Genomic DNA, 17,532 nt, shown 5'->3' with positions numbered 1-17,532 from the left:
TTTGGGCGATGTTGACAGGTGGAGGGGAAAGTCTGGACTGGGAGCCACGGTACCAGAAAATAAAATACTTAGAAAGCAAACGTATGCGTTGCTCCGAAAAATGCAAGTGTAACATGCTACAACTATTTCGGCTGGATTGCTCTCATACCTTTGAACAGGAATGCCTTGAAATTTTGCACTCCGTGGAGGGTCGGGGTGGAGAATCGGTTGCCCCCTGTGTCGCATAACTCCGTTTGCCAGTATATTTGCCACGTTTGGGGTGGCAGTGGCTCAGGCGGTAGAGCGGGTCGTCCAATAACCAGGGTTGGCGGTTTGATTCCTACTCCCCCCAGTCATCTGTCGTTGTGTCCTTGGGCAAGATATTTCACCCTCCTTACCTCCAGTGTTGGCATCGCTGGTGAATGAATTTGGATGGTCGGTGAGGCCGTAGGCGCGGATTGGCTGCCACTTTTCTGTCAGTCTGCCCCAGGGCAGCTGTGGCTACACATGTAGCTTACCGTCACTAAGTATGACTGAGGGACGAATGAATATTGAACACAATGTAAAGCGCAATGGGTGCCTTGAAAGGGGCTATATAAATCTAATCCATTATTATTATATGACATCCAAAACCTCCCTGACAACGCCGCATTGACGGAATTGCTCCCTGTAACAGAGGATGAATATGAAAACAGAAATGCCCTTCCTTTTTTTCTGCAATGATCTAAGACGACGTTGACTTTTGTGAAGTGTTTGCCACGTGCTTGGTGTGCGCCATCTCCTTCATCCTTCTCCTTCAAACTTGGTTATGACTGTTGAAGCAGCGATCGGATTCTGAAGCAACAACTAAAGTTCTGTCACGTCTAATGTCACGTAATCATCTAGCTAGAAAGTAATCCTATTCAGATCATTCTTATAAGAAATCTTTAAGGTGTCTCAGTCAGTATCAAAGGGATGATTTCTTTCACTTTGAAATTTGCATGTATGGTTATGTGTTTGCAGAGAAGCTTGGAGAGTATTGGCTGTTGATCTAAACTAAGCAGGAACTACTGTATAAAATAGATGGTAGTAAATTAGTTTTGGAATCTGAATATTATAAATAAATCAAACCTCAAACCCAGTTTAATATTCACAAAAATGCAATGAAACACAAAAAATACATCAAATAATAGAGAAAATGATGGAAACAAATAGCCTTTTGGTTTTATTCATCATCCTTTCAGCATCACCCTGCATGATACCTTTGAACTGAGTAAAGTGGTGTTAAGGAAGAAGGCCAAGGAGGACTCCAATAATTCAGAGCAGGAATTTGTCAATAACTGTAATTTTCCTATGGCAAGCCAGAAAAGGAAGAAAAAACATAAACTTAACAGCTAGGGCAAAACACAATCTTAGACAAGCAGCTCATAAAACACTAAAACCATTGCATAGCATTCATAAGTTGCTTTGAGGATGCTGTATGAGAATATTTTTGTATACTTGTCAAGCTGATTTACTGTAATCTTCTGTGGCAGAATCATTTGTAACACTATGACCTACTGTGCCAGTGACTAAACCTGTTTACCTCATATAGCTACCTCTGTGTGATTACACTGACTCCCCATGGTGGACCAGGTCAGCAGGGGATCCCAGGTCAGTGACCCTGAGGGGACATCAGCCTTCAAAAGATGAGAAATAACTTTGGGATGGGGGAGCCCAAATAAATAGAGTTGTAAAGTAATGAAACTGGAAGCACAGGTGACCTCCTATGGGGTCTTAAATCATCAAATGACTTTAGATTTGTTTAAAATAACAGGCCTTAGATTTAAGTTAATTTGATATTTTGGGGTTGTTTGATATGAGTTACATCTCACACTGTTCACTGTATGAGGCTTTTCTTCCCATTATTACATCTTATTTTAAAAAAAATATCATGAAGAACAACACAGTTGGTTAACTGGGCTTGTTGTATAATGATCAAGAAGATCTGGTTTAGGTATGTGCCGAATCTCAGTCACACACAGTATTTATATCCACTTAGTGTTGTTTTAAGAGGCAACATTGATCTCAAGAGTTAAAATCCATCCCTTTCAGGTCCGTCCAAAAGACTCCTTCATTTGACCAGTGAGTAATGCCACTTTAAATGCCACCATGACAAAAGCTTAAGGGGAAAAAAAACAAGGGGGGTAGCAAACTTCCACTGGGAGCAATATAGGCAACACTGTCTGGGGCAGAGAGCCTCATTTCATGGGGACTGTAGGGCTTAAAGTTAAAGATTACTTTGAAATCTACATCCCCTACCATCAAGCTCTATCTCCCACCCTTCCTCCTCCCTCCAGCCATCACTCCCTCTCCCAAAAAATAAAAAGCTGTCTCCACAGAAAAGGGGATGAGTTGAGAGTAGATCCTCTTTGATGACAGAGAAGGATCCTTTTGTTCCCTAATCCCCACACAAACCCCTCCTACTCTTTTCTCTGTAAATTCAACTGGACATTGAGGGGCTTCATATTCAGCCAGAGGTTCAAAAGGTATTAGTTCACCTGTTTAAAAGAGTGAAAATGAAACAGAGCAATACCACTTACAACATAAAGTTTAGAAGTCCTCTTTAAAGTACTAAGAACTGAAAGTAAATGCTCTCACAACGATGAAATAGATCGGTGGGGGAAATAGGTGAACCCCAGGGCAGAAGAAATCAGCCAATGCATGATTTGACAACCCAAAAACACACAGTTGCAGGATACATTTCCTCTCTTCATTCCGTTTGCCTTAAGTGGGTGCAAAGTGTGTCTTTGTGTCATTATCAGATTTGACACACATATTTCACAGAGGAGATGAAAGTGTTCCTTTTACTTGTAACATCTGCCCTCTGATGGTTTGTGTCCCATCATGACCTCAAAGACACAGCCTGAGGAGAGCGATTATCACCCCTCTGTACACGCTTTGACTCGTCATGTGACCACACACTTGTGTTTATATGTGTGCCCAAGGTTGTGTGTATGGGGTGGAAAAGCTGTTATACTGTCTGACATAGGGTATCTATGTGTGAGAATAAGTCTGAAAAGCCATATGGCCATTAAAGCATGCAAAACTCCAAAGACTAGAGACACTTAATCAATGACTGGGGTCAAGTGTCAAACAGAACTTTCTATTCCACTTTCATCGTGTTGCTGTTGAGATGTTTAAAGTGGCTTGCCTTTTGGATATGTTTTCTATCTCTATCTCATACACAAACACAGTTGGATTCTCACTCTGTGGGGTTGAAATAAAATGCACCAATGACTGCAGTGCACAGCCTGCAACAGAAGTGCACACAGACTCCCTCTGGTGTGTAAAAATGAGAGTGCAGGAGGGAAAAAGTTTAAACTCATGTCTGAGATGTTTAAAAAATAGCATACTGTTGTGAAAAATGAAGGTTTACCCTCATTTAAGTCTAAAGTTTTACACACTAGGACATAAAATAAAAATTTCCTAGGACTAAACATTAGGTTATTGCTCCAAGTTATTGCAGCTAATGCAGGTTCGATAGCCTACTGAATTTTAGGTGGTGGACTTGGTTTTTCACACACTGCTTCAGCATTTTTTTTTTATTTACTTATATATTGTTCACTAAGTAATGACATTTCATGTGTTGCTGTTCATCTGAAGTTGCAATTACCTCATTTTAAGACCCTCTGAGGGCCACATGATGTTTTTTAAATGTGTCAAGTGTGGTACTAATCGGATGAGTCCAGCATAAAGAAAAAGATATTTTCTATTTTAATGAATAGTTTTACATAAGGATTGGGCAAAGCTTTATAGATTCATGGGGAGCAGTTTTTTTTGGATTAAAGATCATCATCCTTCAGTGGCTAGAAGTCTCATGTCCAATTCCCACATCTGGATCACTCTCTTCTCTATTTTCATCCTTTGCAAATACACACAAGAGGACATGAGAGGATTAGAAAAGAGTCAACACAGTAGATACAAGCTTGAACACAAGTTCAAAGATTAACAAAGGGAAAATAGAATTGAGGTAAGGAATTATCAGAAAATTGTGTAGAAACTCTAGACATTTCTATCATCTGATTTAGTCACTCAAGATTAAGATAACACCTTATCAAAAGACAATTAACTGTTGTTCAAAAAAGCCTTTGTATTATTTCAGTGTTATTTGAATGACATGGGAAAAACATTACATATACTGGAGTCTCAGAAGCTCATAGTTCAAAAAATTTCTTGCCATAATTTCTGGCAAGAAAACTGTTGTGTTCAACATTTGGTTGAATATGGACTTTTTTTCTCTCTCTCTCTCTAACTGTCAAATAAAATAGTTGGTAAGTGATTTAGCAAATATATAATTTAAATAAATAAATAATTACAGAGGGAGTGGAATTGGAATGGGAATTTGAACCAAAATAATGCTGTCAATGTATCTGATTCATCTATAGCCCAGTCATAAAGTTTAATGTAACACAATCTCTGAACAGATTAGCATTTGAGTCCCATAGATGTAGCAAGCACAGAAACACTGACTTGTGTTGCTTACAGGTTATTTGTTGTATCTAATCGTGGATAGAAAACTAAAGGAGGCTGATGAGACACTGGCCCAAAGAGTCCGAGGGCAATCTTGTAGGCTACTGTTGGCTGACACACACAAAAAAACTTGAAACTGAAAGGTATTTCAAATGGTCACAAATAAACAAAATGACAAGAATAGAATTGAAAATAATTTATTTGTCCTTCAGAGAGGGAAATTTGCATTATTGTAGCAGCACAGGAATAGACCAGGTACAGAAGAACACTTTAAATAAATATAAAACTAAATAAAGATATATAAGATTTAAAATATTTGTTTTCATATAAAATTTGTATACAATCAATAAACTAATACTAATAACCACAACTCTCTTACCACAAAGTGGCTTTTAGTCTTCACCAGAATAAATAGGGGCCTTTTCAGCATTTCTGCCCAAGGGCCCGATATTTTCATTTACACACTATTTTACTGTCTATCGTATCTTATAATATTCGACAACAGACTCAAACATCCATTCATTTTCTATACCGCTTGGTCCAAGACTCAAACATGTCACAATAAAAACCCTTGTCGAGAAAAATCCAGACGAATCATAAGCAACTAAACCCGGCCGCTAAAGTAGGCCAACGAACGTATGACCCGTTAAAATTAGCCAGAAATCAGAAACATTTGCTCGTACTGACGATTCCGATCATTGTGACCGCTAGTAACCTCACTGACGTCTCCCAGCCCCAAGCACGCGCCACCTCTAAACCTCCAATCGCTGACGGAGACATACTGTGACGTAAATTAATATCTTCCGGGCTGGCAGCACTGGCCCGGCGATTCTCTGATTTATTTTATTTTCGTTTTTATAACTAACTTACAGTACAGATTTGTTTAAAGAAATTGCGTGTTAACAGTTTATGTCAATGTCCTACCAGAGCTGTATTTACAAGGAGAAATGTACTAGTGTCCCCACCGCAGCGATTCAGACATAGCGGTTGAGAAGAGGTGAGAATGTGTTGCACTGTGTACGCTTTGCAGATGTTGCTGAAAGGGGATGGTTGTTAGCGACCGGATTGCTATACAGCGCGGCAAATCGCTTAAATATGTTAGATATTTACTTTAAAAATATATATTTATGTCGTGCTTTTTAATTCCTAAACACACGTGTGGGGTTAAATCTGCTTTGCTTCACAAGCAGCCGGCAAAACCACCAATGCGGTTGTTAGCTTTAGGCTAAATGCTAGCGTGGCTAGCTGCTCACGCGACCAAGAATCCGCTAACTGCCAATCTTGATGCTGTTTTGCTAACGTTCAGCTGTTTCGGACTTAAACACACTGAAGGAAAAAGAAAGTCACGACGTTACATACTTAAAATGAAAACTACCTGATATCTTAAATCACGTGGTGATTATCTAACTATTTATTTTAGATGGGACATGAACATAAGCACCAATACTACAGTGTATCTAGAGCAGAGTGGTAGTTTGTGAATAATGAAAAAGAGGGTTTCCAATAATTAATTTGGTGGTATACTTCAATATTAAGCCTTTCTTATATCAGTGTCATGAGCTACCTCGTGCATGTGCTTAAAAGCAGGTTGTTAGAGGCGGAGCTCACTTTGATTGACGTTGTACCAGTTTGCCACAAATTACTGTTTTATTTCTAATTTAATAATCAACTTATATTAATTAATAGATTATTTGTGTTGTAAATGTCTGTTGTTAGACCGCTATACCTTGAAAAATACTCTAAACTATAGCATTAGTATTTACCAATTGATTGATTTAAAAAGGAAACAAGTTTTACCTGTAATGGCATAGACTATTTTAACAGTTGTTAAAATCAATTTAAACGTTGTATTTTAGGATTATTCTAGGGCAGGGATCTCCAACTTTGGTCTTTGTGAGCTACCGTCCTGCAGGTTTTAGATGTTTCTCTACTAGAACACACCACACTCAAATGAAAAATTCTGCACAAGCCTCTTAATGACTCATTGTTTGAGTCTGGTATGTTGCAGCAGGGGAACTTCTTAAACCTGCAGGACACTAGATCACAAAGACTGGAGTTGGAGATCCCTCCTCTAGAGGTTTGTATTTTGAAGTAAAAGTTTTCAGATTAATATTTTGAATTAAAGGTAAAAATATATATTTTTTTCTCTGAAATACTGCAAGGGAAGTAGTTTAGTAAAAAGTCATTTAAAAAGAGAATATAGAAAAGTATCTCATTTTTGTTCTTTAGTGCAGTACTTGAGTAAATGGTTATGGTTAAATGGTACATTTTAAAAACTATATTTCACGCGGCAAAATGTCACTTATTTTATGGATGTGTGTGTTTAGTAGCGCTATCAGTTTTGAGTCATGACCATCAAGCACAGAATAGAGCTAACATTACAATTACAGTAATTATTTTGTCATGAAGGGATGTATCTTAAATTGCTGGTGAGTAAATAACTGACCATTATATGATAACTGTTTAGAAACAAAACAAATTGTAAGAAGAGAGTGTGTCTACTTGATTCAGTTCAGAGTAGTTTGTTCAGAGTAAGATACACAGTGACTGAACCTGTATTACCGGTGATGATTTTACTGTCTTTGCTGTTCCCGTAACTGTTTTCAGTTTGAGCCAGTAGCAATAGAATTGTGTTTGTCGGTTGTGAAACAAGCGGGGCAAGTTCATCCAGTAGAGCAATGTGTCTTTAGATTAAAAACTTGTTTGCAAAGTCAGCTTTGGTTTTGGCGCTCAGTGTGGTGCAGCGCAGGTGACAAGTATTTAATAATCCAGTTCGCTCTCACAGTTTCCTTTTTGCGTTCTGTTCCTTGTAGCCTGCATTTCACACATAATACCAGGAGCAGCCCACCTTTTCAGCCTGTGTGAAATTCTTTGCAGTGCTGTTTTATTAGTAGGCGAGGATCCTGTAGGCTGTAGAATTAGTCTCTGCCACATCTCCTAGGCTGGACTGGCTTTGTAGCTGCATGGCTGCTTTGCAGTTTATACTTTTCCTTAAGCATACACCTGAGGTCTCAGGAAGATGATCCAAAGGTTTTTTGTTTATATAGTTTTTTTTTTATATAGTCAAACAAATTGAAGTATTCTCAATTGCATCCCATACTATTATCCCGTTGTAAATACACGGTGAATAATGTCGGAAAGTTAGAAAAGGAGTGTTAAATTTAACTACTGCTTGTGCCATCAGTCCGTTTGTCTCTTTAGTCATATGTTAGACATGAATGACCTGCATTTTTATTAGTTTATCTGAAAATGAGCTTTTTCAACAGAACGTTTAATACTAAATTAAGCAAGGATCAGCATTTTTTCACAGCACTAAATGTTTACATAGCTTATGTAGTCCGAACACAGCAAAAGTTTAGTTTACGTGTTGAAAATGAATCTGTGCATAGAGAAACTTTCTTGTCTGTTAGTTAATTAGTTTATTAACAAAGCTAATGAGTTTTGTTCTTACATCTTGATGATATTCAGTGTTTTAGCATTGTACTTCTTCTGTAAGGTTGTCCTCACTACAGAAAGACCAGAGAGCCAAGTGAAAAATATTGCTGATTGAGAACCAGCCTAAGAGTAGGTACAGCTGGTCTTCATGTTAGACATCTTTTCTCCAGATGGCACAGCTCTAAAATTTCATGTTCTTTCTCTAACTTGCAGGTCTGGTTGCTTTGCTGCACCTACAACCTTGAGTGTTTGCCACAGGCCATAATACTCAGCAGAGCAGGGACCAGTGCAGTGCACTGTCAGGGTTAGACTCATCTCCAGCATTGACTTCATCTTCAAAGATGAAGTTGAAGGAGGATATGAACCCCCTGCTGCTGCAGGTGTTCCGCTCTGTGGTCTGGGTCTACTCTGTCATCACCTTCTTACCCTGGTACTTCTTCTCCGGAGCTGGGACTAATTTGGAACGAGCCCGTCGGATCAAGGCACGTTCAGTCAGCGGACGCCCAGCAGGACCTTACAGAGCCATCAGTAGCCAAGAGAAGCTGGTAGCATGGCTGCATCCTGGAGTAGACACCCTGGACAAAATGTTTGAACATGCTGCAAGGAAGTTTCCAAAGAGAGATTGCCTGGGTACCAGAGAGGTGCTCAGTGAGGAGGATGAACTTCAGCCCAATGGGAAAGTGTTCAAAAAGGTGAGAGATTTTAATCTGCTGTTCTTTTATTTTGTTTGGCTTTCATTTTAAATGTTTTATCAGTCTGTCATAAGTATGTAATCAAGTCAGTGAATGGACACCTTTCAAAACACAGGTATTTGACAGATTGCATTATTAAACAGCACTGTACAAACTTTTATCGTCAGATGTTAGCTGAGACACTGAGTCTTTGTTTTTTTTTTGTTGTTGTTTTTCTTTACCAAATGAAATAAAGAAAGGGTTTAAAATGTTGGAGCTGCGGCTGAAGCTTCTTTTCTGCTACAGATTCGCTAGAATAGTGTAGTGCAGTTAAACCCTCACAAGTGCTTGGACACAAAGAAAAGTGATATTTTCAGCCTCTTCATTCTCTGCCACCATGTTTCAAACAACTAGTTGCCTATCAGTACACTACTAATATGAATTGTTAAAGCAATGTTGCGAAAATAAATATGAGACTCTTAACTATATTTAACCTAATTTTATGTACTAAATTCACACTTGTGGGTAATATGCCATGCATACACCAGCTCTTTCCATTACCCTCATATTGAAGCATGGGGAACATTGATGGACGAGACACCAATGTGATAATGACTGAATGGCCTAATTTTAGTAGACTGACAAAGTCTGTCCTAAAACAGGACTTTATATTTTTGCATTGAGATCTCATTTAAAGTGAATCTGTTTGAACTCAAGATGCTCAACTGTGATCGCAACTGTGCAGTGTAAGCAATGTTAGAAGAATAGCAGCAGGGTTGCTGGTTATTTGTCTCACAGAATAATATCTGAATGGCCACACAAGCCCTGTAGATGGCAGTAACTGACTTCATATGAGTAAAGATGTTATATGAATGGTAGCAGCATGAGTCACTTTCAGATTCTGTTTCAGTATTATCCACTACCACCGTCTTGGTCGCTGTTCTTACCTTTTTTTTTTTTGTGATACAAATCAGTAAACATATTTTTGCTATCAATAAAAGTAATAATTGTGTTACTATTTCTCTTAATGACAAAAAAACTGTTCCAAAAAGATACTCTGAAGTGGCGCAAGCCTGTTTGTAATGTTTGTTTTTTTTTTTTAGTATATTATATACACAATATTTTTTAATATGTCTCTGCATATGTTGTGTAGGTAATTCTGGGAAACTATAACTGGCTCTCGTATGAGGAGACCTACCATGCAGCGAAGTGCTTTGGCAGTGGTCTGGCAGCTCTTAATCAGAGGCCTCATTGTAACATCGCCATCATCTGTGAGACCAGAGCGGAATGGATTGTGACAGCACAAGCCTGCTTCATGTACAATTTTCCACGTAAGTAATTTAACAACAGGGAAAGACATGAATATATTCCTTATTAAATGTTATTCAACGTTAAACTTAAACAACCTAACTGTAATTGAATTTGACAGTTGTAACCCTGTACGCAACTCTTGGACCTGTGGCAATTGCTCACGGTCTCAACGAGACGAACGTCACACACATCATCACCAGCAAAGAACTGCTTCAGAGCCGTCTCAAGGTACCCATTTACTATTATCATCTGTCTGAGTTATCTAAATGTTGTTCAAGTTACCAAATGACTGGTAAGGCTTGATAGAAAGTTCAGCTCAATTTTCTCAATTGCTTTTTTTTTCCCCCACCCACATTAATCCTTACACCCCAGGCAATTCTGTGTGATGTGCCAAAGCTGCGGTACATCATTGTAGTGGACAGTAAACCCACCAGCTGGCCAGACATCCCCAGGGGCATCATGGTATATAACATGGACACTGTAAAGGAACTGGGATCCAAACCTGATAATAGTGAGTCATTTTTGCTGTGTGATTAAAATGCTTTGTAATTTTGTCAGGACAATGGAAGTACGCTGAGGGAGGCTTAACATCGTGATGTGTAATTAGAGCGATGAGATGTGTGTGAGAGTCAATAAATCACTACTCGTCAAACATCCATTCAGATGATGGGGGTAAAACTCTCTACGGAAATGAGAGAGATCAAAACTCATGTATGTTATCTGCTCACTTCAACCATGCTGTTAATTTCCTTTTTCAAAGTAATATAAAGAAAAACATAGAATGTTATGAAATATTTTACTCTTAAAAATGGACAATGCAGTCCAAAAGTTTGTTTTAAAGTAACTTAAAAAGAAAAAAAATATGTAGAAGGTTGCAGTGCTGTAAGCTGTTGAAAGTAATTGGAAGAAGCTTGACTAAAGTGCTTATTAAATTGAAGCTGTTATTTACTTTTATTTGAACCTGTAAACAGCCAGTGTTTTAGGATGTAGCCTTTGCTTGTATTTGTGGATGTCTCAATGTGATGTGTATTACTTATTCTTTTTTTTTTTTTTTTTTTTTATGTAAATGTCTTGTTATGAATGATAATGTCAGTGTGGTCTATTTTTGTTTCCGACCCTCTGCTCTGCAGTTGCAATAAATCGCAGACAGCCGAAGCCCTCAGACATCGCTGTCATCATGTACACCAGCGGCTCCACAGGCATCCCCAAGGGTGTCATGATCTCCCATGGCAACGTCATTGCTGGCATCACAGGCATGGCTGAGCGGATCCCTAACCTCAAGTAAGCAGACTTCGGTTTTACCGCTGATTCTCTGACACTTCATCTCAGATTGGTTTTTATGTAGTTTTTTTAATATTCCAGCACAACTACATGTTTGTATGCAGTATTTGTTCCACAGTATCTATAGGTAGTTAATGCGTGACTTTTTGTGCTGGCAGTGAGACAGACACCTACATTGGTTACCTACCACTGGCCCATGTTTTAGAGCTCAGCGCAGAAATGGTGTGCATCTCACATGGCTGTCGCATTGGCTACTCCTCTCCTCAAACTCTAGCTGATCAGGTTAGTGTGTAAATGGACACACACACCTTATCACCAGCCTCTACATGTTTTCATTTATTTTATTTTCTAAACATTGGCCTCATATGACTTGCTTGATCCATTCAGGGTTTCTTTCGTCAGGTTTTTTTTAAAGTCTTGGTGGTTAAACACCCATCTAGATTAACAACTTCAGGCTTAAATCAATAGCTGATCAGAGTTTTTCCATTTTCACAGTCCACCAAAATCAAGAAGGGCAGTAAAGGAGATACCACTGTGCTGAAACCTACTCTTATGGCTGCTGTACCCGTAAGTCTTTTTGGCTCGTCACAAGACTGTCAGTCAAATTAAATTAGTACCACAGAGTTGTTTGTTGTAATTACCACTCAGTATTTATTATACAAAATTCTGGTCTTAAAATTAAATCCATTCACAGTCTAGGCATTCAGTGCTGACAGCATAATCTGCCTGATATGTGTAGGAAATCATGGATAGAATCTACAAGAATGTCATGACCAAAGTGGAGGAAATGAGCAAATTCCAGAAGACACTTTTTGTGCTGGCTTACAACTACAAGATGGAACAGATCTCGAAGGGTTACAGTACACCTATCTGTGACAGGTAATACACGTTACACTTGTCTGTGCACACAAAATGCTTCCTCCCTGTCACACATGATCAGACTTTAGCCTCTGTTCCTACATGGCTAATTAAGCACAAAGCTAACAAATATATCCGATATCTCTGATAGTATTTTTGCACACTACATTATTTAGTATGAGTCAATATCTGGACATTGTTTACTGTATTTACTGTATATGTATTAGTTTGTTGAGATGCTGTTGCAGTCTTTCCCACCTCATCCTCACCGAACTATGCACACTCATTCCATCCCTTCTCATCAGTCTGGTGTTCAAGCGAGTGCGGGGGCTCTTGGGAGGGAACACACGGGTGTTGCTTTCTGGAGGAGCTCCGCTATCAGCTGCCACACAACGCTTCATGAACATCTGTATGTGCTGTCCTGTGGGGCAGGGCTACGGCCTGACGGAGACCTGTGGAGCTGGCACCATCAGTGAGAGTAAGCATGGAGGAAGGAATATTAGCAGAAATTGGAGAATCTTTTTTTTTTTTTTTTTTTTGTCCTTTGGAAAACAGAGCAGGGTTTAACATATTTACCTCTATTCAATTTTTGTTTTTTGTTTTTCAGTGTGGGACTACAGCACGGGACGGGTTGGTGCTCCATTGGTTTGTTCAGAGATCACACTGAAGGACTGGGAAGAAGGTAAGTGGAAATGGTGGCAAGTGCACCCAAAAACAAGCCAGACATGATTAAGTATTTATGAGCAACATTTGTGCTCCTCTAGGTGGTTACTACAGCACAGACAAACCCAACCCACGGGGAGAAATTTTGATTGGCGGACCTAATGTAACCATGGGTTACTACAAAAATGAAGGCAGGAACTGTGAGGACTTTTTTGTGGATGCGAATGGCCAGAGATGGTTCTGCACAGGAGACATTGGAGAATTCCACCCTGATGGATGCCTTAAGATTATTGGTAGGAAAGCTATCAGCTAGTGACATTTTGCATATAAGAGTTAAATATATTTGGACTGTAATGTGTGTTTTTCTCCTGCAGATCGTAAGAAAGACCTGGTGAAACTGCAGGCAGGCGAATATGTTTCTCTTGGAAAAGTGGAAGCTGTTCTAAAGAACTGCCCACTCATAGACAATATCTGTGCCTATGCCAACAGGTATTACCCTTAACACAATACATCTGAATATTTTTTTCTTTTGCCTTTATACTGAGAGAAAGTTTTCATATTCTTTTTTTTATTTTTCCCCCCAGTGACCAGTCATATGTGATCAGCTTTGTGGTGCCTAACCACAAGCAGCTAATGGCACTTGCAGAGGAAATGAAAGTCAAGGGCACGTTGGAAGAGATCTGCAACAGCCCCCAGATGGAGAAAGAGGTCCTTCGCGTCATTACTGAGGCTGCAATCTCAGGTATATATATATATATATATGAATAAAAAAAATCTTATTATCTTTATAGAATTGCACTGTTGACCAAACTCGAATGAGACAGTTGGTGGTCCTTTCTGCCAAGCAGTAGGTTTAGATTTAGTGCTTATGACATACTTTGCAATAGCCTCACTGTTTCTGTCAGGCTGACATGAAGTGTGATTTTTCTCTCTTCCAAACAGCAAAACTGGAGCGATTTGAGATTCCCAAGAAGATCCGGCTGAGCGCTGAACCCTGGACACCAGAGACTGGTTTGGTCACTGATGCATTCAAACTGAAACGCAAAGAGCTGAAAACGCACTACCAAGAGGACATTGAGAGGATGTATGGTGGAAAATAACGCAAAGATACACTCCAAACAACACATGCAACTTGAACATACACAGTGAGCTCAAAGACCACTACCAAGACTACTTCGAAAGGACTTATAATTCAGATACAGAAAACAAACATATATAAATATATATTTCAGACATACAACGAAACATTTACCACCTCCTCAGCTTCTCTGCAACCAGTATTGATCAAAGCAGGAGGGGGGGGACAAAAATCTTGAATCAAGCTTTATGCTTTCAGTCAAGACCAAGAGACAGAAAGGACCCTCGCAGACAACTGAGCCAGCCAGGCACGTACGCTTCAGTTCAATAACAACTCCACTTTGATGGATTTAGCCCTTTGAGTTGCTATGACTACCAAAGTGGCAGACGAAATCAGACTTCTGCATGACTCAAAATACAGTGAATGTCAGGCTAGATGTATATGAATCTGTCGACGCATCCTCTATGTTGCTTTTTTTCCCCCTTGCACCTGTTCTTTGGAGCATCACACCAATACAGCTCAGTTGTAAATGTGCAGATACCTGGCAGAAACACAGGGTGGCATGAGTCTGGAAGAGGGATCTCTCCTAGGCTCCACGTAATTTTCAGGTTTGAATCTTTGCAGGGATATCTTTTCTCTTAAATAATGTTTGTTCTTTTATTATAATATTTTTTTATTTTATTTGTGTTGCAATGTTTATGTTTGGATTGTCAGCTTTGGAACCCACATGTAATTTTTCTATGATGAATTGGTGTTGCAAAGCCATGAGAGATTGAGCATTAGGATGTGTTAATATGCTTTTTGTTTTTGTATACTGTTACTTAAAGGGTGCATTTTGGGGGATGGGATTCCTTTTTTTGTATGCTCATTTTGTATTTCCTTTTTGTTAATGCTAACTGTACTTTAATGAGCTTTGTTTACAAGCTTTTTTTTAGGTAATTTTTTCCTTTAACTTTCTGCTGTCCCACATTTAGTGGGTTTTTTTTGCATGCATGTTTACTGACTTGAGTCAAACCCTGCTCCCAGATATAATAGCAGGGTCAAACATCAGTGGCAGACGGAATCCATTGAGCTTTTACATCGGTTAGGACTTCTTGTTTCATTGTCATACACTAACCCTGCCACGTCAGCCCTGTATTCCTCCAGCTGTGACCAATGCTCCGTATGGATGTTTCCAAGGGAACTTAGCTTACAATAGAAAAAATAGTTAAATTAGTCAACATTTCTTTTATTAATTGCTGTTCCAGTTAGTTTTTGGTGCAGCTGTACATGTTGTTCTATTTACCATAGGATAGTCACTTTTAACCTTATTTTTTACATACAAATATGAAATACAAGATGAATGTGCAATATTTATACTCAAATTTTAACTTTGTAAGAAGGAAACTATGGCATAGACAGCAGTCCCTCTGTAGTGTATTAATGTTTAAGCCTCCACTTGAATGCATAATTAAAGGCTTACAGGAAAGGAACATTACAGAAATGAGGATGGTAGAGACACTGATAAGGGCGTTTAGATGTAGCCTGTTGTAAACGTACTGTGCTGAAAATGTAAAGTGAAAATGAAATATTTGGCATTGTAGAAACTGCATGATGAAAAGTGTGCAACTGTACCAAAGCACCTGAATAGAAGACAAAAACGCACTCCATTCAAGCAGCTGAAAAAATAGGATGCACTCCATTTTAAGTGAGTATATAGGATAAACTCGGATCACTTCAGAGTTCTGGTAACCATTCCATATATTTAGACTGGTTGATGTGTATGATACTGTATATGCAGTGTATATAGAAGACTGCAGTAGTACAGGATTCTGTCACCTGCCATCAAGTTTAATTCATAGAAATCATATATTGATTACAGTAGTTTTCAGATTGGTGATATTTAATGAATGAATTGCAGTGTTGCAAGTGAATTTTTTCTTCAGTATTTCGTTTTAGACTGAAGATGAAGCGATGTTTGGTCAGTGGCCCTTTGTAAGGTGAACATCTTTTTGCCGCCTTCTTTTCTGCTTTGCTTGTACTAAAGACAAATGGCTTTGACAAAGGTGAAGTCAGGTACTCTTATACAATCTCTTATCAGATGTCCACTAGCTTTAGTTTGTAAAAGTTTGACCATACTATAAACACAGAGCTGAAATCTGTTACGTTTTTCCCGTTTTTATTGGGGGGGAGAAAAAAAATCTCCTTTCTGACATTCCAGTGAAACGTCAGTAGCTTACTGTGCTGTTTGCTGCTGTTTTTCTGCCTGTCTAGAGGCGGCTAGTTGCCTTCTGACACACATGAGCTGTCTTTAGGGGTCTTAAGAATGTGAAGCACTCCCTGCATTTTTATTAATATCACACATTTTACTTGCCACTGCATCTGAACTTGCAGCAAGGCGTAGGTAGCAAGTTGTTCAAAGATGAATTCCACCATTCCTGTTAATTTCACCTGCTTTGTAAATAGATAAAAGGGGAGGGGCTCAAGGATCAAACCTGATTAAAACTACCAGTAACTGTACACGTGTAAAGCCTCTTGTTAATATATATTTAATAATCTTTGTTATCAAGTTTTGGGGCTCTCTTTCTTGTTTTGTGTGGTTAAGTAGCCCTACAAGCTGAGCTACTGCAAGTGTCTCCTTCCTTATTTATTTGTGATTTGGCCTTGAAAATTATGTAATGAAATAAACAAGTTTGTGTTGTTAATAATGCTGGTCTTTGTGTTTTGAACATCTGAGTGGTTTTTTTTTTTTTTTGAGGTTCAACTTGCAGCTGATGATAAGCAGCTTGATTGGAATCATCCTGAAACTATAGTTTCTATGGCAACGAAGGCCGGTGAGTCTGAACACGTACGTGTCTGAGTGAATGTGGTTTATGAAAGGTTGTGTGGTACTTTGAAGCATACAGAACATGCAGTTCTGGGGGTCCATTTTTTTCCCTTTCAGATATTCAAAGGCGATTGTAAACATGAAGCTGAATGACAGCTGTAGCATCAGGCCATCCATTTCAAGGAAGAAACTTGTACACCTGCTAAAATGCTGCTATTTCAGCCTAAATTTACCACTTTAGAATAAAGCCAATAATGATGATCAGGCTTATTTCTTATTAATTTGTCCTCTGATTGTTTACTTGAGCTATTAATGTGCAACAATCATGTCAGAAAATCATGAAAATTCATATTATTTTTTTTAAAAAATCCAAGCTGATAATCTGTTAACTAGTTGTTGCAGTTCTCATTAGCAATGAACAATATAAGCTTGCTGCTAATTTAGTGTCCACAGAGTTCATCTGACTCTGGCTGCATGTCATTTTAATAAAGTAGAAGCTACTGGACCTTGGAGCCGAGCAATTCCTCAGACCCCTCCTATTCTTTTTACTCTCTCCATCCAGTCCGATGGGAGGAGTGAGTGAGTCACAGGCATAATGCTACGTTCATTAGCCCACTGCTTCTGACGCACACACAGAAGTGTGGATCCACCACAAACAACAGCACCAAGCAGCAGGAAGGTCATCTTCCATATTGTTTGAATGTGGTTTGTGTGTATTGTGTTTGTCTTCTCATTGTTCACTGGCACTCTCTTCGCACTCATTTTCTTTCTCCTGCTGCTTGGCTTGGCTCCCTCTCTCTGTCTGCTTATGACTCAGAAGTGCGCAAAAAAAAAAGTTTAGGTTTTTTCTTTTTTTTTCTTTTTTTTTTGTATGTGTATGCTCCAACACACACTCCTCTGTCAGCCAGTGCAATTCTGGCATTTACCCAAGGATGAGCTGAGCTGAACCTGCACTGCTT

The 17,532-nt window shown here is 38.9% G+C and overlaps 1 protein-coding gene across 2 annotated transcripts; it reads left to right on the top strand.

The window, feature by feature from the left end:
- The first annotated feature begins 5,275 nt into the window (after positions 1 to 5,275).
- acsl3b (acyl-CoA synthetase long chain family member 3b) lies at positions 5,276 to 16,451 on the top strand. 2 transcript variants are annotated; one of them, XM_041992702.1, is made up of 15 exons: positions 5,276 to 5,467; positions 8,119 to 8,597; positions 9,730 to 9,907; positions 10,006 to 10,115; positions 10,260 to 10,398; positions 11,018 to 11,168; positions 11,327 to 11,450; positions 11,664 to 11,735; positions 11,908 to 12,047; positions 12,332 to 12,504; positions 12,634 to 12,708; positions 12,791 to 12,982; positions 13,064 to 13,178; positions 13,274 to 13,431; positions 13,632 to 16,451. In XM_041992702.1, the coding sequence occupies exons 2-15, from the start codon at positions 8,247 to 8,249 to the stop codon at positions 13,787 to 13,789; spliced, it is 2,136 nt and encodes a 711-aa protein (XP_041848636.1). In that variant the 5' UTR covers positions 5,276 to 5,467; positions 8,119 to 8,246; the 3' UTR covers positions 13,790 to 16,451. The 2 variants fall into 2 exon arrangements, with proteins under 2 accessions (XP_041848636.1, XP_041848637.1); XM_041992703.1 differs by lacking the exon at positions 5,276 to 5,467 and adding an exon at positions 6,527 to 6,547.
- The last annotated feature ends 1,081 nt before the right edge of the window (positions 16,452 to 17,532 follow it).

The sequence above is a fragment of the Melanotaenia boesemani genome, chromosome 8, assembly GCF_017639745.1.
Source record: "Melanotaenia boesemani isolate fMelBoe1 chromosome 8, fMelBoe1.pri, whole genome shotgun sequence".
NCBI lineage: Eukaryota > Metazoa > Chordata > Actinopteri > Atheriniformes > Melanotaeniidae > Melanotaenia > Melanotaenia boesemani.
Note: the sequence above shows the minus strand (reverse complement) of the source record. Positions and strands in the feature narration are given on the sequence as shown.

Bases quoted from the DNA above. Each gene is read 5' to 3' on its own strand.
- acsl3b (XM_041992702.1), top strand. From the start codon at position 8,247: ATGAAGTTGAAGGAGGATATGAACCCCCTGCTGCTGCAGGTGTTCCGC. The intron at 10,116-10,259 runs GTACCCATTTAC...CTTACACCCCAG, and splicing joins TGCTTCAGAGCCGTCTCAAG to GCAATTCTGTGTGATGTGCC. The intron at 13,432-13,631 runs GTATATATATAT...TCTTCCAAACAG, and splicing joins TACTGAGGCTGCAATCTCAG to CAAAACTGGAGCGATTTGAG.